This window comes from Trematomus bernacchii, unplaced genomic scaffold (assembly GCF_902827165.1).
Source record: "Trematomus bernacchii unplaced genomic scaffold, fTreBer1.1, whole genome shotgun sequence".
Taxonomy (NCBI): domain Eukaryota; kingdom Metazoa; phylum Chordata; class Actinopteri; order Perciformes; family Nototheniidae; genus Trematomus; species Trematomus bernacchii.
Window position 1 is genome coordinate 16,265,636 of NW_022987564.1, and position 20,804 is coordinate 16,286,439.

The following is a 20,804-nucleotide window of genomic DNA, read 5'->3' on the forward strand; positions in this document are numbered from 1 at the left end:
ACTTTCAGGAAAATTTGGATTCATGATGGCTAAACTGTCTCCATTAATGAAAAGAAAACCAGTGGAAGAGAAGGAAAGAGGTTAAAAGACAGACAGGAAGTAAACACTGAAGGGAACACAGTATGAGTTCTGGCATTGCTTAACCTGTTAAGCACCAAGCCTGTTTTTCATGTTTCAGGCTCGAAAATGACATGCCCAAAACAAATGACTACACCTTAACTTCTAAAAGGGTTATATGAATAATTTATTTTTATCAAAGCAAGGTTACATCTGTGAGTTGGATGTAGAAGTGTCAGAATCAATATAGATGTTTTTTATTTTAAAGAAAATTCAGATTTTACATAGTAAAAAACTGTAAATTATAGTGTCCGTCCAAAAAATCTTTTTTACAGATAGTGAAAACTACCCTTGGATGATGGGTTAGTAGACTAACAGCTTTAGGAATCCAAAGTACAACATATAATAAGTACCCTGTATCAAGATTGATGCAAAACAAGTGACATTTGACCTTTTTAGAGAGGTTTAGCCAAAACCACCCCACCTCTGAGGTGATTTGGGTGAAAATGTTTTTTTTTTCCATATCTCTGGCCTCCCTTGCTCGATGTTGATGGTTGACACCTCTTTATGACCGTTAGAGCCAATAGAATCGAAGGGGGAGGCCCACACACACACTCGTTGTGAAGAGAAAAGGTGGGGGCTGCGCGCATGTAATTTTGCATCAGAGTGAATTTTGCTCTGACATTTGGAAACGAAAAAGCAGTTTTATTGCTTATGGATTATCAGAAATAATTTCAAAGAGTACACAGACACATAGGATTAACCCATGGATTAACTGCAGCATCATTTTTCTATCGTTTTAATGCCATTGAAGACCAGTTTTGACCAAGGTAAGCCATGTTAGCGTTTCTAGCTACCTAGCTCCACATGTTATGATGTACGCTTTCGTTTATAGCGTCGCAAATGTTTATCACTGAGTGTTGAGGTGGGCACCCCCAGATTCTGTGTCTCCAGGGGACCCAAAACGAGTGGTTTGCTGTGCATCTAGGATAAGTAATAAGGGAGTTATTGTGAGTTTAGGTGCAGAGATAGGTTACATTTTTTTCGCTCGTGGCTAATTCAGAGGCTGAGTGTTAGCATTGTGGGGTTTTTTTGGAAAAAAAAATTTAAAAGATCAGTTAGCTGAGTTTCTTCCCGTTACATGGATATAAAACATTCATAGTTTATTAAATATTAAGATTCCTTAGACGTTGTTTCCTGCAAATGACGCGTTTATCCGCCCGGTACCGGGCGGATGGTGCGTAACATGTTAAAGACGTGTTAATAGGCGCTTTCACACCGGAGTACTTTTTCCGTACTTTTTCCGTACTTTTCCCAGATATAATTCCGATAGTTCCTGGGATGTTGCGTTCACACCAAAAAGATCTTTTTTTTCTGGAACCTTTTCACCCCTTTTTAGTCCCTGCTAGAGAGCAGGGACTTTCTGGGGAGAAAAAGGTTCCAATTTCTGATTGGCTGGGCGAATTGCAAACCACGCCCCGTAAAACTCTGAAAAGTTTTTGTGAAGCCGCCATTTTATTTCCTCGCATTAGCATTATTAGCATTAGCATTAGCCCAGCGCACCAACGGAGAGAGACTAACTTATGGCAACAAAAAATAAAACGTGGGATTGGTGGAGTGATGAGGAGGTGTCGGCGCCTCTGGCGATTTACCCGGGGCTTCGGGTGGCGATTTACTGCCACCCAAAGTCCCAGACTCCGGGGGGCTCCGGGACTTCGGGTGGCAGTATACGCCGTGAAGTTGTTTGCGGCCTGCAAGTAAACCCAAAGCAGAAGAAGAAGAAGTGACGTCAGCGGCTTCATTTGCGTAATCCTTCCTCAGGGACTTATTCCGGTGTGAACGCGATTTACTAGATAGTTCCGGGGAAATAAAAGTTCCGGGGAAAAGTTCCGGGAACTATTCCTGGGAAAAGTACTTGGTGTGAAAGTGCCTATTGTTATCCCTTGTATTATCCCTCACATATTCACCAGATAGTTGCTAACTCTGTCTAATGTGTGATACTGGGCTGGTAGCATAGAGTATGTTTACCAGAGATTCATCATCCAAAAGGATTAGCTGAAAAATGCTAAAACAAATGCTAAAACAAATACTGCTTACATTATGTAAGTAAATTCTCTGTAGGAAAAAACCCGCCTGGAGTTTTATTTCTAATCAATGCTGGTCATGATAATGTCCTTTGATAGAGTTGCAGGGTTGGATTTTTTTTTTTAATGGCTTGACAGCCCTTATTCTGAATAAAATGCAGTTACATTTTCATAACTCGATTATGTCCCTGTAAGTCATATGCATGTTTCATTTGATGCATTGAACAAATACATCGATATGATAGGAGAAAATAAAAGAATAAAACATTTGAGATATGCAGCAGATCAGAGAAAAAAGTAAGCTACACATTACATGTAATAGTACCTCAGTTAATATATATATATATAATATATATAAGAAAAAAGTAGGTGAGGTAGAAATGTTTCAAGAAAGAAAACTGTGTCAAAGTAGGTTGATTAACAAGAGAGCAAACTTCATTTCTAGTCAATAAGACTGATGGAGGATGAACTTGTTATCTTCCTATTGGCCAGGCTATGTGCTGGCAGGAAGAAAGCTTATCTGGGATAGACCAGGAGCCCAGAGCGGGCACACACACAGAAACACACCATACACACACATATACATGCTCACTCGCTCTATGTTTATCTTATCCCTTTGATTTACTTTTGTTGCAAATTACCTTATACACATACGAAACAAGAGGAACACTGATTGTGAAGTAGTCTGAATATAACTGATACTTTAAATGTATATATGCCACATGATATAAGAACATAAAATAAGTAATCAGCATCATATTGTTGGAACTCATCAGTGTCATGCGTTGGAAGGGATACAGGAGGGATCTCTTGTTCCATGAGTCTAATTATCTCGATTGATTAAAAGACAAGTAACCTTACTTTGCTGTGGTTTATATTACTGTTTTTTAATGAAGAGTTTTGCCAATACTGGGCTCTTAATTGCATGCTTTACGGCGGTGTACCATATGACTTTTAACGTGTCAGTAACCGCTGTGATGAAATTTGCTTTCCTCCCTGGGATAATTACGTTTTTGATGTTTGAATCTATTGATCCTAAAAACCTCTTACTTTAAGCCTATTACTCGCTGCTCACCAGCAGTACCTGGAGATGGTAAAGATTGACAGTCCTGTTCATGGACGCTTGGCGAGACAGTTCAATTACACAAGGGATCAGAGCCGGAACCTTTCTGTTTCAGTTTGCTCTCTATCCGGGCTCTTTGTGAAACTTATTTGTGACTTTCTAGTAAGGTTTATAGGCTGATAAGGGTTTAAAAGGAGAAATCCTCAAGAGTCGAAAATATGTCATCTATATTATTATTCTTTTCACTGCCCATGGCTATAATAAACTGTGGTTCATCCTGACCTGCCACTTTCTTTTGTAACTAACTCCATTCACAGTCTTTGCAATGTTATTTATTTCAAATGTTTTGCTTTTATTTAATACTGAATCATTTGAAAGCTTTCATCCACTCTCAAGTTAATTTGTTGTGGTCATTTTGATTTGATCTGTATAATGGATAATGGCTGAAAACTATTGATGAAAGCACTGTATTTATAGCATCAGGGTAGCTGTGCTAACGTAGAAGTTTGAAAAAAATGTTTTCAGAAATCTTTCTTTGACCATTTGGATTTGGTATGCACTTCAAAGAAAATGTTATGCCCTAGTAGAAATGATGGAGACAATCTGAACTAAAATCAATTCTTAAAGGGCCCATGTCATGCTTTTCCGGTTATTACCTGTCCCCTTGTGTGTAATGAAGGTTTTTCTGCATGTAAACGGTCTGCAGAGTCAAAAACCCTCAAAGTACACCCTGTAGCGAGTAAATCTCTAACACAGAAAAGACCTCCCCAAAACGCCTCGTTGGAGATTTCTCATTTTCCAATGTTTTCTTCCTGGGTATCGTGACGTGCCCTGACCCAAATCAACAACAAATTGACCAATCCACGCAGCACCTCACACACCAGGATCCCTTGGCGTCACTATCTCGTCTACTACAGGGAGTCCCATTGACTGGCATAGAGCTCCCTGAACGCTGGTAATAGACGAGTTGGGATTGCGGAGAAATTCTCTCTGCAGACCCATTCTCACAGCGTTTATCAACCTTTTTCTTACTCAATATCAAGCCACACTTATTGTTTTTACTTCGGCTGTGAGTGTTTGTGTGTGCTCAGGATGAGTTTCGCTGTGTCTCGCTGTATCGCCGACCCGGAAAACCACACCGCCAGCGAGTTCACACTGGAGCAGCGAGCCTCGCAACGTCCCGACCAATCAGAGCACACTGGGCTCACAGGGAGGGGGGGGCAGGAGCTCCAACAAGCCGTTTAGGACAGAGAGTGAAATTCAGTGAATACACATACTATACAGAGATGCTGTATGAGAAACCAATGTGATTTTGGAAAATTGCACAATTTAAATCTATTCTAGTATACTTCAACAATGGAATTATGATCAGTAGAAATGGCCATGACATGGGACCTTTAAAACTACCATATTACACTTGAGTGAGGGTATGTTTCTGCATTATATTATTATATTATATACAGGTATCTGCTTTATACTTACAAATGATTTAGTTATTTTATTTGTAAAACGTTTAGCTTATTAACTTAATTCAAATGTACAGAACAACCATTGAGAACTTAATCTTGCAGACTTTTGTTAGAAATTAAAATCAATGTATAATAGCATAATTCAGTCTAAAACATATCGTCAGTTTAAAAGCTGTTTTATTGTGGAAAAACCCAGAAGTTCTCATGAAATCTCAATGCCAAGCTTTTATTCTGAAAATCCTTCATATCCGGACAATATGTAGAATGTAGCTAACAATGTGTTTTCTGAATGTAAAGTGAAAATGACATGGAGTGTACCACACCAAAACCTACGGACTTTAACACTACATCTATAGACGTCGAGATATTATTACTGCTGAATATTAAATGAAGGTACAGTTGATGGTAGAGTGTTTACACATACGTGAGAAGCTATGACGTCAGAGGGAGTTACCGTAAATGAGAACTGTGTCCTAGAGGTGTTTCTAGGACTTCTAAACCAACTATTACAGCTGTTTATAAGGTATTAAATAGAAAGTCATGACAGAGATAAGGAGGAGAAAAGGCTTAAGGAAGTAGGCAGGGAATACAGAATGTCGAAATCATCTGTTCTCTCGCGATATCGAACATTGAAGATGAGAAGGGGGGTCCCACTATCTGCACAGCGGGAGAGAACGAGAAGAGGATAAAGGAGATGTGAGAGGACAACCCGCTCTCTTTTTCTACGCTGCAGCTCCCTGGAGACATCACCGGCTTTGTCTCTTCCTTACCCTTTGTTTGTTTCACTACCACGCTGCTTAAATTAAAGTAACCAATTTGAACCCTTTCAGAGACTCATTTGTCTCTTCATCTTTAAACTTCTTCCTGGACGCGAGAGAATCAGCACACATCAATACTTTGCATACAATGAAAAGCAAGGGCATTGTACTGTTCTGCAAAACCACTCATATGTTAAATGTCTATGTTTCATAAAAATGACATGCACACAACAATTCAGCAGTTACATACTGTAGCTTTCTATTCAATAGGATATGTTTCACTCTTAACTTGATAGCATCACGGTGTATTTAAATGCTGTGTTTCGTTACCTGGTATTGACAGGCATTCGACAGGGTACAGAGTCTCGGATGCAGGAGCTGGTGCCAGGGTCAGCCGGCTCCACGATGACAAATGGCCTCTCCTCCAGGGTAACCACTCGGAGGTGCTGGGAGTCGTCCAGAGGCTTCAGGAAGGAGCCGTAACGAGACCAGGGATGGTAACGCAGACGCAGGTGCCCATTTTCCCACCAGCCAACCTACAGTAGTTAGAAATAAACACACAAACACAGATGCTCAGGGCTTTGGAAAACCGTGGCTTGAGAACAGACTGCTTTGATACATTTCCCGTCTGATCAGCTTTGTGTTTAGCACACATTTGCTAATTTGCAGGTGACAATATGTCACTGTCACTAGGTTATAATTGGGCTCAGTGTGGTTAAAGATGTATAACCTTTGCTTCAACTCAATTTCAAGAAAAACTTTATTATTTATTTATTAGTTAATTATTTCTTAAGACCTGCAACATGATTAATTGATTTTCACAGAAATGCCCTTAAAAATAATAATCCTTTGTATCTAACATTTAAACCCAACCTGGATTTATGCAAAAAAGCACCAGCTTGGTTAGCGCTTTTGCTAGGCCATAAAAGTGCAAGTCCACTATCTTCTTTCTGAGCTCAAGACTGATTTCCTTTGACTTTGGCATGGTGAGTAGGAGTAGTAGTATAATCCCTCTCAATAAGGTATTCAAGTGCCTGTTTCTTGGAGTCCTTTTATGCTGATTGAATGCTCAGGTGTGGCTTGAAAGCTGATTGGTTGATTAGGTGTGGTTTGAAAGCTGATCGATTGATTAGGTGTGTTTTGAAAGCAAAAATTCACATGGGGGCTAATATTTTTGACCAACCCATTTTTCACTATATTTGATATAAAGCAAGCCTAAAAACTTATTTTATGTTCCAAAATGTACCAAAAGCTACTAAATAGCACTGGTGAATGTTTGATTATATCAAGTTTTATCAATGCTTGAAACATTGGGAAGAATTTTAGGAAAATGTTCCATAACTCCTGGGGGGCTAATCATTTAGGCCTCAACTACCTGGAGGGCCAAACAACGTGCACCGCCCTTTATATGAATAGGTTTCTATCTGTGTGCCAGTCTGAACGTTGCCCTACAACCAAAGCATTCATCAAACCTGGGGCATACACAGGCCAATGGGTCTTAATTGTATTCAGTCTCATGCGTTTCTACGGTAAATGCGTGCATAGATTAACTTTAAAACCCACAAGCACTTTCTGAATGGGCACTGGACTTATATAAATGTATAACTAAATGTAAGTTCATTCTGTAGCCTTGCTTTTATTTCTTTGTTTGGGATATACTGTATATATTCAGTCTATCTATTCTATCTATCTATCTATCTATCTGTCTATCTATCTATCTATCTATCTATCTTTTCACTAAGCTTCAAGGGACCATTGACAAACCATGACAGGGACCTGACAACTGTGATCACAACTTGGTAAAGTGTGTTATGGGAGATCCCTCAGCCTATCCATCTATTTACCTCCTTGAAGCAACAAGTCCTCCAACTCATACGACCAAATAGGTCGATTGTTCAAGCCCTTATTACGACCAAATAGGTCGATTGTTCAAGCGCTTATTACAACCTATAATCACGTTTTAAAGTTTTCAACCTCTAGTGCTCCTGTTGACTGCAAACGCTCCGGTGGGTCGTATATTCACAAATAACACTCTCTGGAAAATCCTAAATTTTAGGATAGTTTGGCCATTAAAATGCTTTTTGATAACATTTCTAGCGAAAAGTGTATATTGTACTTTTAGAGCAGCGTCCATGTAAAGTTAGCGTCAACCCTCACGGGGTGAAAACATTATTTCCGGTCTCGAAGTTTTCATAATAAAACCGTATTCCCCTCACTGTCAAATTATTTTAAAGCTAAATCTGCAGTACTCATCCACTAAAAAACATCAGTGTATCCTTGTTAATTACATGACATTAATTGGTTTAAATTGTGTACAATGCTTTTGTGTTTTTCCCATAGGTTTTTCCATTTAGACTCTGAGAGACACGTTTCTTTTTTCAGAGGTTTTGATAGGCTAAAACATCAAACTACCCATAATCCTAGCCGCAATGCACGTTGGGATATGGTGTTTATGCGATGTGAAATCCGAAAACATAAAAAAAAAAAAATAATAATACTTTATTCCGAGTGTGCTTGCTTTTTTCTTTGAAAGTCATCACATAACGGCATTGTAATACACGGTTCGGCTGCATTACATATTACACATCTGCCTGTCTGCCTGCCTGCCTATCTGTTTTAATTTCACAATAAAGTTAATAGTAATATTATGTTTGATATTATTATGTTTTATTAACTAGACCACTGGGTCATGTTTGGTGTTACAAATATCAAAACAATATATGTGTGGATAACAAAATAAACTAAACTGGAAATTATACTGGAAAGTACAATTTATTGTGTTAACACTGTAAACTTGAACGTTTTTTAACCCGCACCGCCTAGTGGTTAAAGCACGTTATTTATTATATATATATATATATTCATTTTTGTTGAATATGTTATATTTGATGAAAAAATTAAAATATTAAGAGTAGCCTAAATATACAAAATAGGGGGAAAGTAGAAGGTCAATGATAGAAATATAGAATAGAAAATATCAAGAAGATACTGTAGTGATCTCTACAATAAAACAGCTAGTGGAGGACGTCCAAAGATATTAATAGGAGGATCTGCAAAACAGACACACTAATAAGGCTTTATTTAAACATTAAAGAATACTTTAAGTTAAGGTCTTCTTTTGAATAAGAAAAAAACTTTGGGGGTATCCACAGATAAATATTAAGTCTGACAAAGTACTTAACGTCTAATATATTGCATAGTTTATTTTGGCACTTGACAATCACCTTCCCTGAATTTTACTCAGGTGTAACTAAAGTCTGATTTAACTCAAGTTTGTTTTATTCCTCTTTTCCTGCACAGCTGTGGGTCATTGGGTTGTTGAATGCAGCAGTGCAGTGTGTCTTTGCATTGGTTGTGTTGCCTAATGACAGTCTGTTCATGTTAACTAAGCTCAGTTTATTTCGGAGCTGTAATTGAGACCAAAGAAACAGTTTACAATGTCACAGTGAAACTATATGTGTAAACAAATCTGTTTGCATCAACCAAGAATGTTACTGGATGGATTTGCAGGAATAACACAGCAAATCTGGCCTTTTTTATTTGGTCCTTTTAAAGCTGTGCTGCCATATATTTAGATGGCATTTGCATACACACAATCTTTCATTGGATTTCCCTGATGGTGCCAGACATGGTGGCTGGGATTTGTGAAAAAACAAGATGCAAAGCCTCTTCAAACACAAACATACACAGGTTTTGTTGCTTGTAAGGACATTGTTTGTGAGTTCCCGCAATGTCACTGTGTAAACAGACATGTCTTCACAAAAGGACATACTTGTGTGGTCTCTTAATGTCTAAAAAAAACTTCCCTAGAATCCAAACAGTACCGTGAAATTAACCAGATCCTTATTAGAACCTCTTTAAACCGAGTCTTGAACTTTGGTTGTAGGTAGGGATGCTCCGATTGATCGGCCGCCGATCGATATCGGCCGATATTCACTCTCTGCCGATCGATCGGTGCTCTCAATAAATGCCGATCGGGAGAGCCGATCACATGACGTAAAATACATGACACTTTTCTCTGTGTGCGGCAAAACAAGCTCGCCAAAATGGCTTCACCAGTCTGGCAGTATTTGAAGGTGTCCGAAAAAGACAGTAAAATAGCGGTATGCAACGTGTATGAAGCAGAAATCCTGCAGCTCCACCTGCTGTGACGGACCGGTGAGCGGAGCAAAACACACACTAACGGCCCGTCCACACAGCAGCGTTAAAAAAATCTTCCAACGCTTCTGCCCATTCACTTTGAATGGGTTGACGTCACTTTGCCTCACTTTTCGCCGAACTGCATTGTGGGAAGCAAAGCGGAGATTTCCAGGCATCTCAGGCTTCAAAAGTTGAGCAATGTTCAACTTTTGAAGCCTCGGCAGAAGCGTCAGCCAATCAAATCCCGTTTATGCAAATCTGCCAGTACAAGCGCTAGCCAATCAAAACCGTGTATGCTGGGAGAGACATACCGCAGGTCATTTCCTCATATTCCAAAAAATGGAGGAGAAATTAATTATAGCGGTCGGGAATCACCCGGTGCTTTATGACCAGTCCCTATTTACCTACCGGGATACAAACCGGAGGAGCCAGGCATGGAGGGAGGTGGCAGAGACAGTGGTAGGTTTTCGCCTGTTTGGGGAGTTTATATCCAGTTTACTTCGGGCTTTTTTGCTTTGTATGTCGGGGGCGGGAGATTCATGTGATTGGTTGTTGGTCGCGTTGCTCGCAAAAAATCCGCAAGCTTCAGATACGCCCACCTCCAAGATTTTTTTAACGCTGCTGTGTGGACGCTCCGTAAGAGTTAGACCTAACACACTTAGCTATTTTATCTACCTCTGGAACAAGCTAAACTAGTTATAAATATATTTATTCTTCACTGTCGGGTCACTCATTACTGGATCAGTGAGCTGCATGAGACGGATAGGGACCAGCTGTCAGGAGAGGGAGGGAGGGAGAGAGGGAGAGAGGGAGAGAGAGAGGGAGAGAGGAAAAGAGAGCGCTTCCGCTCATTTCTCCCGTGTTATTATCCAAAGTTAATGTAAACTTGAATAATGTACTTCATTTGAATGTAATAATTATGTTGGTTGTTGTTTGTGGAAGCGCCAGTGAATGAGCCCCATTAACTGAGCCCCATTAACTGAGTTTTAAACATCACTTTAAATGGAAGATCCCCATAGCCCCCACCCACTCGATCGGATCGGCGATCGGTACCGGCCGATACTGATTCCGGCGATCGGTGATTGGCGATCGGCCCCAAAATTGGCGATTGGAGCATCCCTAGTTTTAGGGATCCTGCTTGTTGATCCTATGTGACAAATACAAGTAAACAAGAGAATCCACAAATAATACTCTACTCTATACAACTAGACATGCATACACATAGAGACACATACAACCAGTCACAAGATTTCAAAGAACATTTGCAGCCAGGCACATGAAGAGGTGCATCAACACTTTCAATAACACAAGGACCACAGACACAGAGAAGAGAGTGATTTCAATAGCACATTTGCAGCACCCGGCCCTTTGGACCTTTTAATAACTTTCCATTATTTTACTTTTTACTGTTTCCGCTCTTCTCTCTCACTTTTTGCTCTTCATAAATGAATACAAAAGATCTATAACCATAAAGATGCTTTTGCACTGCTCATAAAAAACAACACACTACAGATGTCTTTCAAAGCAGCCATGAGACAAATTGAGCCAGGGGCATAAAATGGGGGAGCTAATGTATATTCACCTCTGACTGAACTTTCATTTTGTTTTACTCCATTCCCACGGTTGCAAGGCTAACACTAAATGGACAAGAACTAGGTGAAAAAAACAGTGTAACAGTTCAGGCTGGTAAAAAGATATAAGCAAACACGCACAAGTTGTATTGACATACTACAAACAGTTAAGGTTCTATAACATATCAGCTGCCTTGCTTAAACATTGATTTGAAACTATAAATATCAATTATTTCTGTCCAAAAGGTCATAATTTAATAATTGTATCCTTTTAGACATGTGTTATTTACTGAGTTTTGGCCAAAGACGTTTTTTGTGGGGTGACAGAGACCATTTTTCTTTATTTTTATAATTGTATTCCAAACGGACGTTTGTGCCATATCTGACGAAGTTCCAACAAGGTGTTACTTTTATATTATTTTACAAGAATGGGATAGATAAGAGGTTATTTTGACCTTGACTTAGACCACTAACATAAATAAGTTCATCTTTGAATCCAAGTGGACATTTGTGCCAATTGGAAAGAAATCCCTCCCAGAGTGCTTGAGGAATTGTGATATTTACTGCATTCCCTTTAGGTTCGAAGAACTCGAGCTAAGTGATAATAATGTTTGTCTTTTTGTGCTTATCTATTACAATCGTTAATCTGGGGTACAATGCTAAGAGGACTTGAGAGTTAAGGATGCATCACTTAAATAAATCAATAGTTTGATTTGCATTACTTCCAAAGTCAACACTCTAATATGCATCGACTTAAAGAATCAATACATTTTCTGTTGTTCCATTCAAAATGCTTTGTAGGATCTTTAAATAGTTTGACATTAATTAACCCAAGCCAACCAACATTTGGTTTAAATAATCCATGACTTTGAGAGGAATATTTATTGCCTGTTTATTTTTCATTGTCTGTTCAGCCAAAATGGCTTTAGCAGCTCCTCTTATGTTCATTACACACCAATCACTCTGCCGATGCAAAGGAAAATCAAATCACTATCTAAGCGCCAAAGGACATGTAGAATAGCCAATTAGCGCTCCTGGATAGAAAAGCAGGAACCAATGTTTGCTTACTCAGGTTCATCCGGAAAGACACCCAGGCATATACACGCATGAGCTGATGTACAGTTCGCTACCGAAGTTATTGTCTTGTAAATGTCATTTTTGTACAGTGATGGAATCTAATGTTTAATAGACAACAGTAAGGTGTTCTCAGGTGTTTCAGTTCTCATTATAGATTTTGGTCAGAATTGCAATGCTCCTGTTCTGTTTCCCGACGATGTCACCCATTGCAAGGAGTCAAGGCTTTTGTAGAACCAACATATTAAAATATAACATTCAACCTTGTTGTTTATCTGAATGTTAAAAAGTTACTGCACTCCACTTTAAAATTGAATTGTCAGGGTCAGTAAAGATTGGCAATTGCATTTCCAAAATCCTTCCAAAAGAAAGAATAAAAAACACAGCCGGTCCTCAATTGTAATAATCACTGAAGGACTGGAAGCCATTTTATGGACAGCAAAGCGTCAATGGGCGTGCATTCATCCATGCACCTCCGCCAGCATTGGATTCATCACTGCTTTAAGTGATTTCTGCATCTATTTTCACTCTGCCAGTCCGTTCTGAGTGCAAAATAGCTGTGAATTGTAGTAAACAACTCAAGTACAACATTGGCCTGCGAGAAAAATAGCTTATAAATTCTAACTAGCTGCAGAAATGAGAAACTTCTGAAACATGTCAAATAATGGTGTCAACTGAACCGGAACAAATAAAGTTTGAAAAAAATTGGGTTTTGTTCAATGTGGGTGACAAGCGTCAGCCAGGGTAATGCTAAACTGTATTTTTTATTTTTAAATGTTTTCAATATCAATTAGCACCTAATATGGACGTGGGGAGAAATTGACAGTTCAATGTACATGGATGGAGCCTCTTATTTTGGACCCCAGCATACAGCTTCCTGCCGACTGCCAGCCAGTTGCCTGCCAAAGACCAGTATTCAGGAATGTTAGGCCCTCCCACTATTCTCCAATTTCAGGGTTTAACCAGGAGATGGCGCTATATATTAAATAACTAAGACTTAGTTTTTCACAATAGAAAATGCAGATATTATATAAAAAACTAAAGTTAAAATCTTGTTTTTAATGCCCCAAGAGCAATAACATCTTGTCACAAGCTTTTTGGAAGAAAAAGACTGACTCAAGAGACCTGTAGTTGACTAATTACAGGCCTCAATAAAGTTCTGCCATTGGTTGTGAAAAACAACGGTGGACATAGTGGAAAGTGAAATTGAGTGAGTGATATCTCTTTGTATCACTCCATACATCAGAAAATACTGTCAACAGCCCTAAAATATCAATTTTCACCATGTTTTTAGGTATAAAATGTTATATAATTCAGGCTATGAATTATATATGACCAAACCCTTCTGTAAAAGCCTTCATAATATTGATATATAACTGGAAGGTTTGGTGTATGTAACTGCTGAGTGATTCTACAATTTAGGGTACATTCCATGTCCATTGATGTCCATTGATGATAATTATAATTATTCTAACTATTTTCTTCAAAAATATCATATTTTGCCTATTATTGGAAAGCATGTTATAATATCACACAAACATTATGTGCATCCTATGCTTTATTTAGCTTGAAATGTGTCATGATGTTCTTAAATTGTCAGTTTTTGCTATGTCCGTTTTTCAGTTGAGGGTGTCTTGGATTCAAAATAATGAATAAAAACCATTAAAGTAAATTTAAAAAATGATTCATTTATTTCAAAAGTCTAAATACTAAAGAATAATAACATATTTTTAATTGATTTCCCCCTTTAAATAATTTAAATATCTTAATATATGAATGTCCGCAAAAGTTCTGTCAACTATGTTACTAACAGAACTTCCCCCTTTAACTCAAAAATGGTTTGTCCCAATACCATGTCACCAGCATCACATGATGCCATGTTCCTCTTTGGCAGACATTTTGAACACACTGTGGTGATTGTCCTCTACATTTTTACAATATTTTATGTATAATAGCACATGGTCAATTAATATACTCATTGACAATCAACAATGTTACGTACATTGTTATGGTTTACAATTGTTTAATGATTTTAATTCAATTATATGTGCAAATGTGATGTTAACCTGTTCAAGAAAATGACATGTGGTCATCCAGGCAAGGCCTACCATTGAAATGATGGGTCAAAATAGGGAAATTGTCAACTAGGTTACCTGTCAACTGAGTTACCCAGTACTGTAATAACTGTAGTAACTTAGTTGACAGGTAACCTAGTTGACAATTTGTACGACATGTAGACGTCATTACACATCATTATCAATGGAATTTTGCACTTCTGCCTTGAAATTAACATAGTGCTGATGGTTAATAATGTGTCCAGTCAACTATGTTATTTGCGTCAAATGTTTGACTTTCATTGTCAACTATGTTGCACCTCATTTTTTCAAATTTAAAATATCTAAAATAGTGCTTCTGATATCCTTTATAGTATAATGTATATCTACACAGGTTGGAGTTTTACATGACATCTCTTAAAACTATCAAAATGACCTGTATGGTAGTTTTATAATACAAAATATCCCTAAACTTAATGACAGTGCTGAACATATCACATGAAAAAACAAAACTTTAATACAATTATTTTTTAAACTTTAAAAAATCTTTGGATATATGGTAGAATAGACTCAAGAGCCTTTCAAATTTGATTTTACTTGAAGTGCAGGACTTAATCAAATGATTGTAATGACATCAAGTTTGTCCGTAACATAGTTGACAAACTGAGTAGTGAAAACATCCTTTCCCTTAAAATAAAAAAATATATAAAAATGTTTAAGCTTTGCAACTAGTGGATATGTTACACTGAGGAATATACTAACTTGAACCACTGATTGTTCTATCTATACATTTTATTTGGCATTAGTAAATAATTATGCACATTTACAGATATTTTACATGATATGAGTGATAACACGTGTTATAAGGGCTATTTCGCACAATAGGTGTGCCTTGAGATTTTTACTTGTCCTTTGGTGTGCCTTGGGCACAAAAAGTTTGGGAACCACTGCTGTAGAGAAATGTAAACGTTCACCATCCCCCACCCGCCTACTGTATGTTGCTTTTTGACATGTAAATGGTTAACTACCCCCCTCTGAGTGAATACCTGTTGTACCTGTCCGGGGCTAAGCCCATAGGACGATGCTCTGATGTCATCACCCTCGCACATTGGTCATATGTTTACAAAAAACGATGTTAACACTTTCTCGTTCTTAATATATGCTATATTTAGGGTCGATATGTGTTGAATTTACTTTAAAATAGCAGATCACTGTGATTCACTTCTCCGCGGCTCCTCCGTGCAGAGAGGCCCCCCCCCCGTTGACAATTCACGAGCGTCTAACTCTCTCCCCCCTGTGAAGAGATATCACAGGGGGGGGTTGGGACACACACATTCCGATGGCCAATTCGTTTTAAACAAAGAGTGGGGTGGGGGCTGGTGAACGGTATGGTCAATGTTTGTAAACACTGTGACATTTTGACTTTATTTGATCATTTCAGTTAAAAACTAACGTTCATATTTCATATTACTGTTTTGCCTGGCTGGACCTGTAATTTACAGGAAAGGAGTGCACGCTACTAAAGAGACACGCTACCATGGAAACCAAACAATGGTGTTGCTGTATTGAAGTCCGAGTGGAAACAGTCATATTTGGAGCGTTATGTTAGAATGAAACAGCGAGGTCGTGACTCACAAAAAAAAAGTGTTACTTCACTAACTGTAAGCTTGTCACTCAGAGTAACCTACAGTTAACTTAACTGTTGGAAAAGAAAGATCAGAGTTAGGAGTGTGAACACACAGCTGAGAGCTGCCGTTTCATTCTGACTGTTTAAAAAACGGTAACAACGGACTATTTTTCTTAGCGGATGCATGTAAATTTAAATCAATACATAGAACTATGTTTTAAATCAATAAAAATATTTTCTAAATCCATAAAAGCATTTTAATTAATATTGGGAGTCATGTCGTTACTTTGTTGAGAATGTGGCCATGTAATAAGCGGGATAATTTGCAGCGACTTGGTCATTATGGGGAAAAATAACACCCAGGGATCAGTAATTTTTAGTGAATTACTGAGTTTAGGCACGTTAATAACATTTTAATGAAGTTGAATACAGTATATTCATATTTGTCAGTGATTTCATGTCAATTCGGCGAACATAAACGATTAAATTAGGATTAAAAATCGAGAGCCGGCTGCTGTTCGTTACGGTAACCCAACTAGGACACTTGACACAGTGGCTTTTGGCAAAGCACACAAAGAAAACAAAAAAAACCGAGAGAGATGAGTTATTGTTATTACAACGTGACTTCACTATTATTTAACAACTATTTTTATTGGGTTCTTTTATTTGGGGTTAAGTACATTGTCAGAATAAGTGAGAAATGGATTTAACTTCTGTTAGACAGCTATCATACTGAATAAATATTTATGCAAAAATGTATGGCATTAATAATGTATATCTAATTACATTTAAAAATGTATGGCATTAATAATGTATATCTAATTACATTAACTGTGAATGTCTTTCATTTTATTTAAAATGAAATAAAATTACATAAAACATTTTCCATAAAAAAGTTGATTCAAGAACAAATCAGTACTTTTCTTGTATGACTATTATTGCTAAATTTGAAAGGTCTTTACCAGCTTTGGAATTATATCGTTAGCCTAATAGCATAATTGCCCAAGTCATTTTTTGGCCAAATTGTGATATCTGCCTAACTTTTCTCTCCTACCACTGCTGCATCACCCTGCCTTATTGCCTATGTCCTCAGCCATCAGAACGCATTTTAGAGTCCAAAATCACTATCTGCCTAAGTCATCTCTTTGACTTAGGCATTTTTGACGCTACATACAAAGATGGCGGACCGCATGAGACAGAGGGCTCTGTTGACCACAAGTGAAGCATTAGCTCTTCTTTTTGATTCATCTGGTGAGCTAGTTCATATTTCTTCAACTTTCTAGACACTAAATGTACTTTCAGTCAATCAAAGGGATTAGGAACTGTGTGTTTAAATGTTTAATCACATTTCTGCGACAAGGTATGATGAAGTAGCAACACTCAGCAACTTTATTTTCTTCTGCTTCAGGGTCAGGAAATGAACTTGATACCAATTTAGAGAAGGACTCAGAGAAGGATTTAGATGACAGTAGATGTGAGAAAGAAGGAAATGACATAGACACCGGGCAACGGATTGAAGAAGAAACAGCCGATGAAGCCTCCAGAGCTGATTCTGATCCTGATTCATGGTCAGAAAGTGAACACGATGACTCTGTCTTGGATGAGGACTATAGGCCTAAGAAAGATGACCTCCCAGATGATGATAGTGATGCAGACACGGCTCAACATAGTGAAGAAGAGGCTGCACTTGAAGCTCCCGCTGTTAAACGTCATAAGCGTCCAAGGTCACATATGTGGAAGCGACAGGTGATAAAAGAGAAGCGCCTTAAGGGGGAGAATTACAAGAACGCAACGGGACAGGAGAGGCAGCCAAAGACCATGGGCCCACCCTGCACATCACAGCACTGCTTAAGGTCGGAGAAACGAAGTTGTGAACTGCTGAGTGAAGAAGAGAGAACGGATATCTTCAACAATTTCTGGTCCATGCCCTCCTGGGAGACACGCAAGCTGTATATCCAGACTTTAGTGGAATATGTGCCTATAAAGCAGAAGAAAGGTGGTGTTGCATCAAGGAGAAAAACGTCCCTATCATACCACCTGCAACTGGCAGATAGATGTAAACTACCTGTGTGTAAGATTATTTTCTGTTCAACCCTTGGCATTGCCCCCAGAACCATTGGATCATGGTTAACTGTGGACATGAAAACAAAAACTGATCCGCCCAAACCCAAGATCAATAAGACTGGTCCACATATGCCCATATCAGATGCTGACCAGACCTTCCTGAAAGAATGGCTATCTGGGCTGCCTACTGTTCCATCCCATTACTGCCGTCAGGTTCCCTCTTATCAGGATAAGAAGTTTGTGGAGCCGGGAACAGTTCTAAGTGACCTTCACAAGGAATACCAGAAAGCTGCTGGTAAAAGTGGAGCACGTGTTGTGAGTGAGACATATTTCCGAAAAGTGTTCAGTGAGCAGAAATACTCTGTGTTCGTACCAAAAAAATACCAGTGTGATGTATGTACCGGCGCCAAGGTGGGAAATATAGATCAGGATACCCTTACTACTCACATGAAATTAAAGGCTCAAGCTCAAGCTGAAAAAGCTAAGGATAAACAGGAATCCAGTGACAAGGTCTCAGTGTGGACAATGGACCTTCAGAGCGTTCTTCTGTGTCCCAAGACAAAAGCTAGCAAGATGTATTACAAAACTAAATTACAGATGCACAACTTTACTTGCTTCAACCTGGGTAACAAAGATGGGTTTTGTTACGCCTGGGAGGAGCATGAGGGCTCCCTCAGCAGCGAGGTTTTTGCCCATCTGCAGTACAAGCACTTTGAGTCAGTCCTAGATGCCAACCGAAACATCGAAAAGGTCATAATCTGGAGTGATGGCTGCGGCTATCAAAATCGATGTTGTACCATCACAAATGCGTACCTAGATCTGGCCATGAAGCATGGTGTCACCATAGAACAAAAGTTTCTGGTTGCAGGGCACACACAAATGGAGTGTGACTCCATGCATAGCCTCATTGAACGGCGTACCATCAAAGATATTCACACTCCACGTGATTACATTGTCATCTTTGAGACTGCACGTTTGCACCCATCCCCATACAAGGTGACCCAGCTATACCACAGTGACTTCATGAAGTTATCTTGGGCCTATGTCACCAAAATTCGACCAGGCAGAAAAGTTGGCGACCCCACAGTCCATGACCTTCGGGCTCTCCAGTACTTGGCAGATGGTCGAATCCGGCACAAGTTGGATTTTGAGTCTGACTGGGAGGACCTACCTCAGCGACTCAGCATCCCTGAAGAACCGGTCCACTGGGTCCCACTCTTTCCTGCCCAATTGCCAATTACTCTCAGGAAATACAATGACTTGCAGGCAATGAAACCAGTACTACCAAGAGTGGCCCACCAGTACTACGACAACCTCCCTCATCAATAGAAAACGAGTTCACACAGCACCTGAGTAGGATTTGGTTAAGGTTAAACAAGTAAAACAACTTGGTTAAGGTCAGACATTAAGAACAACTTGGTTAAGGTTAGAGAGGTAACACAACTTGGTTATATTTAGGACAGTAAAACTACTTTTCTATGTTATGTTTGTATAAATGTGTAAAAAAAGTTGTGTAAGAAAAATGGCCTAAGTCATGGCACATTCTGCCTAAGTCATTTTTATTTGTTATGCAATTGATGTTGTGTCTTTTTTTTTGTGCAAATTAGTTCACACATCTGGTTGAACTTACTGTTACAAAATCAATAAAAAATACCAATGTGCTTGCTAAACATTTAGTTTTTTCTTGTTTTCCAACAACATTCAAATATGACATGGGCAATTATGCTATTAGGCTAACGATATATATATATATATATAGCACCTTCTGCCATCCCATCTCTACTGACATATGGATCTTAACAAAGATCCGCTATACATTAGTACCAGATATACTGTACACGGACATTTTAGTGAACCAGACCAGCTGTTTCCGCCGGGTCTTCGCTTCCCGGGCATCACGTTGTTTACAAGTGTGTTCAGATGCTAAATAAAAGTTTAGCTTGTACTTTTGATACCCCGCCTCTCGGCACCACAACATCCAGTTTACTGTATTTCACATGAGCGATGTCGAACATTGAAAAGTCCTTATAAAATCTCTGTTATTAGATCAGTACTTTTCTTATATGACTATTATTGACTTGAACACTGAGAATGTATTTATTAACTTCAGACATTTGAAATATTTGAAATCAGATGAAAACAAACTGTAATGGAGCCTGCCGTGTTATCTATGATTACTATGCCTTACTGTACATTCATAATTTCAGCCGGAGGTAGGTGGTAGGCGTTGCGGAGGAGCAGATTGCGAGTGAGGTGCCTGTTCTAAACGAACTATTCCAGCTGTTATAAAGCATTAAATAAAAAGTAAGCAAGGAATACAGAATGTTTCGTTACGTAACTTTGTTGAGAATGTGGCCATGTACATGTACATAATACATGGGATCATTTGCAGCGACTTGGTCATTGTGGGGAAAAATAACACCCATCCTGATCGTTTCAATGAAGTTGAATACAGAATATTCATATTTGTCAGTGATTTCATGTCAATTCGGCGAACATAAACATCAATGATGATGATTAAATTAGGATTAAAAATCGGGAGAGCCGGCTCGTTCGTTTTTTCCGACTAAACAACATTATTAACAACAGAGAAGTTGATTTCACATGACTCCAGTGTGGAACCCCACTGCACCCCCTGGTGGATCAATGATCCATTGCAGCTGGCTTCACAATAATTAAATGTATTTATCATGGGGGCGGTATCAAGTCTGACTGGGGGCCGGCCGGCCATCACGGAACGTGCACGAACCGATCACGACCCTCGCATTTTAAACTGTCCAAAATAAGACGCTTCATCTGTATGGCTGAGGACCATCATTTTTTTCAATTAGAATACTAAATAC

At 38.7% G+C, this 20,804-nt stretch overlaps 1 protein-coding gene across 1 annotated transcript in view; it reads right to left on the reverse strand.

Annotated features, from left to right (window-relative positions):
• Window positions 1-20,804, reverse strand: part of grin2da (glutamate receptor, ionotropic, N-methyl D-aspartate 2D, a) — a 227,131-nt gene that overhangs the window by 81,733 nt on the left and 124,594 nt on the right. Inside the window, exon 7 of the mRNA XM_034124525.1 lies at window positions 5,762-5,967. Coding sequence (XP_033980416.1) covers window positions 5,762-5,967 — 206 coding nt within the window. The remainder of the gene's footprint in view (window positions 1-5,761; window positions 5,968-20,804) is intronic.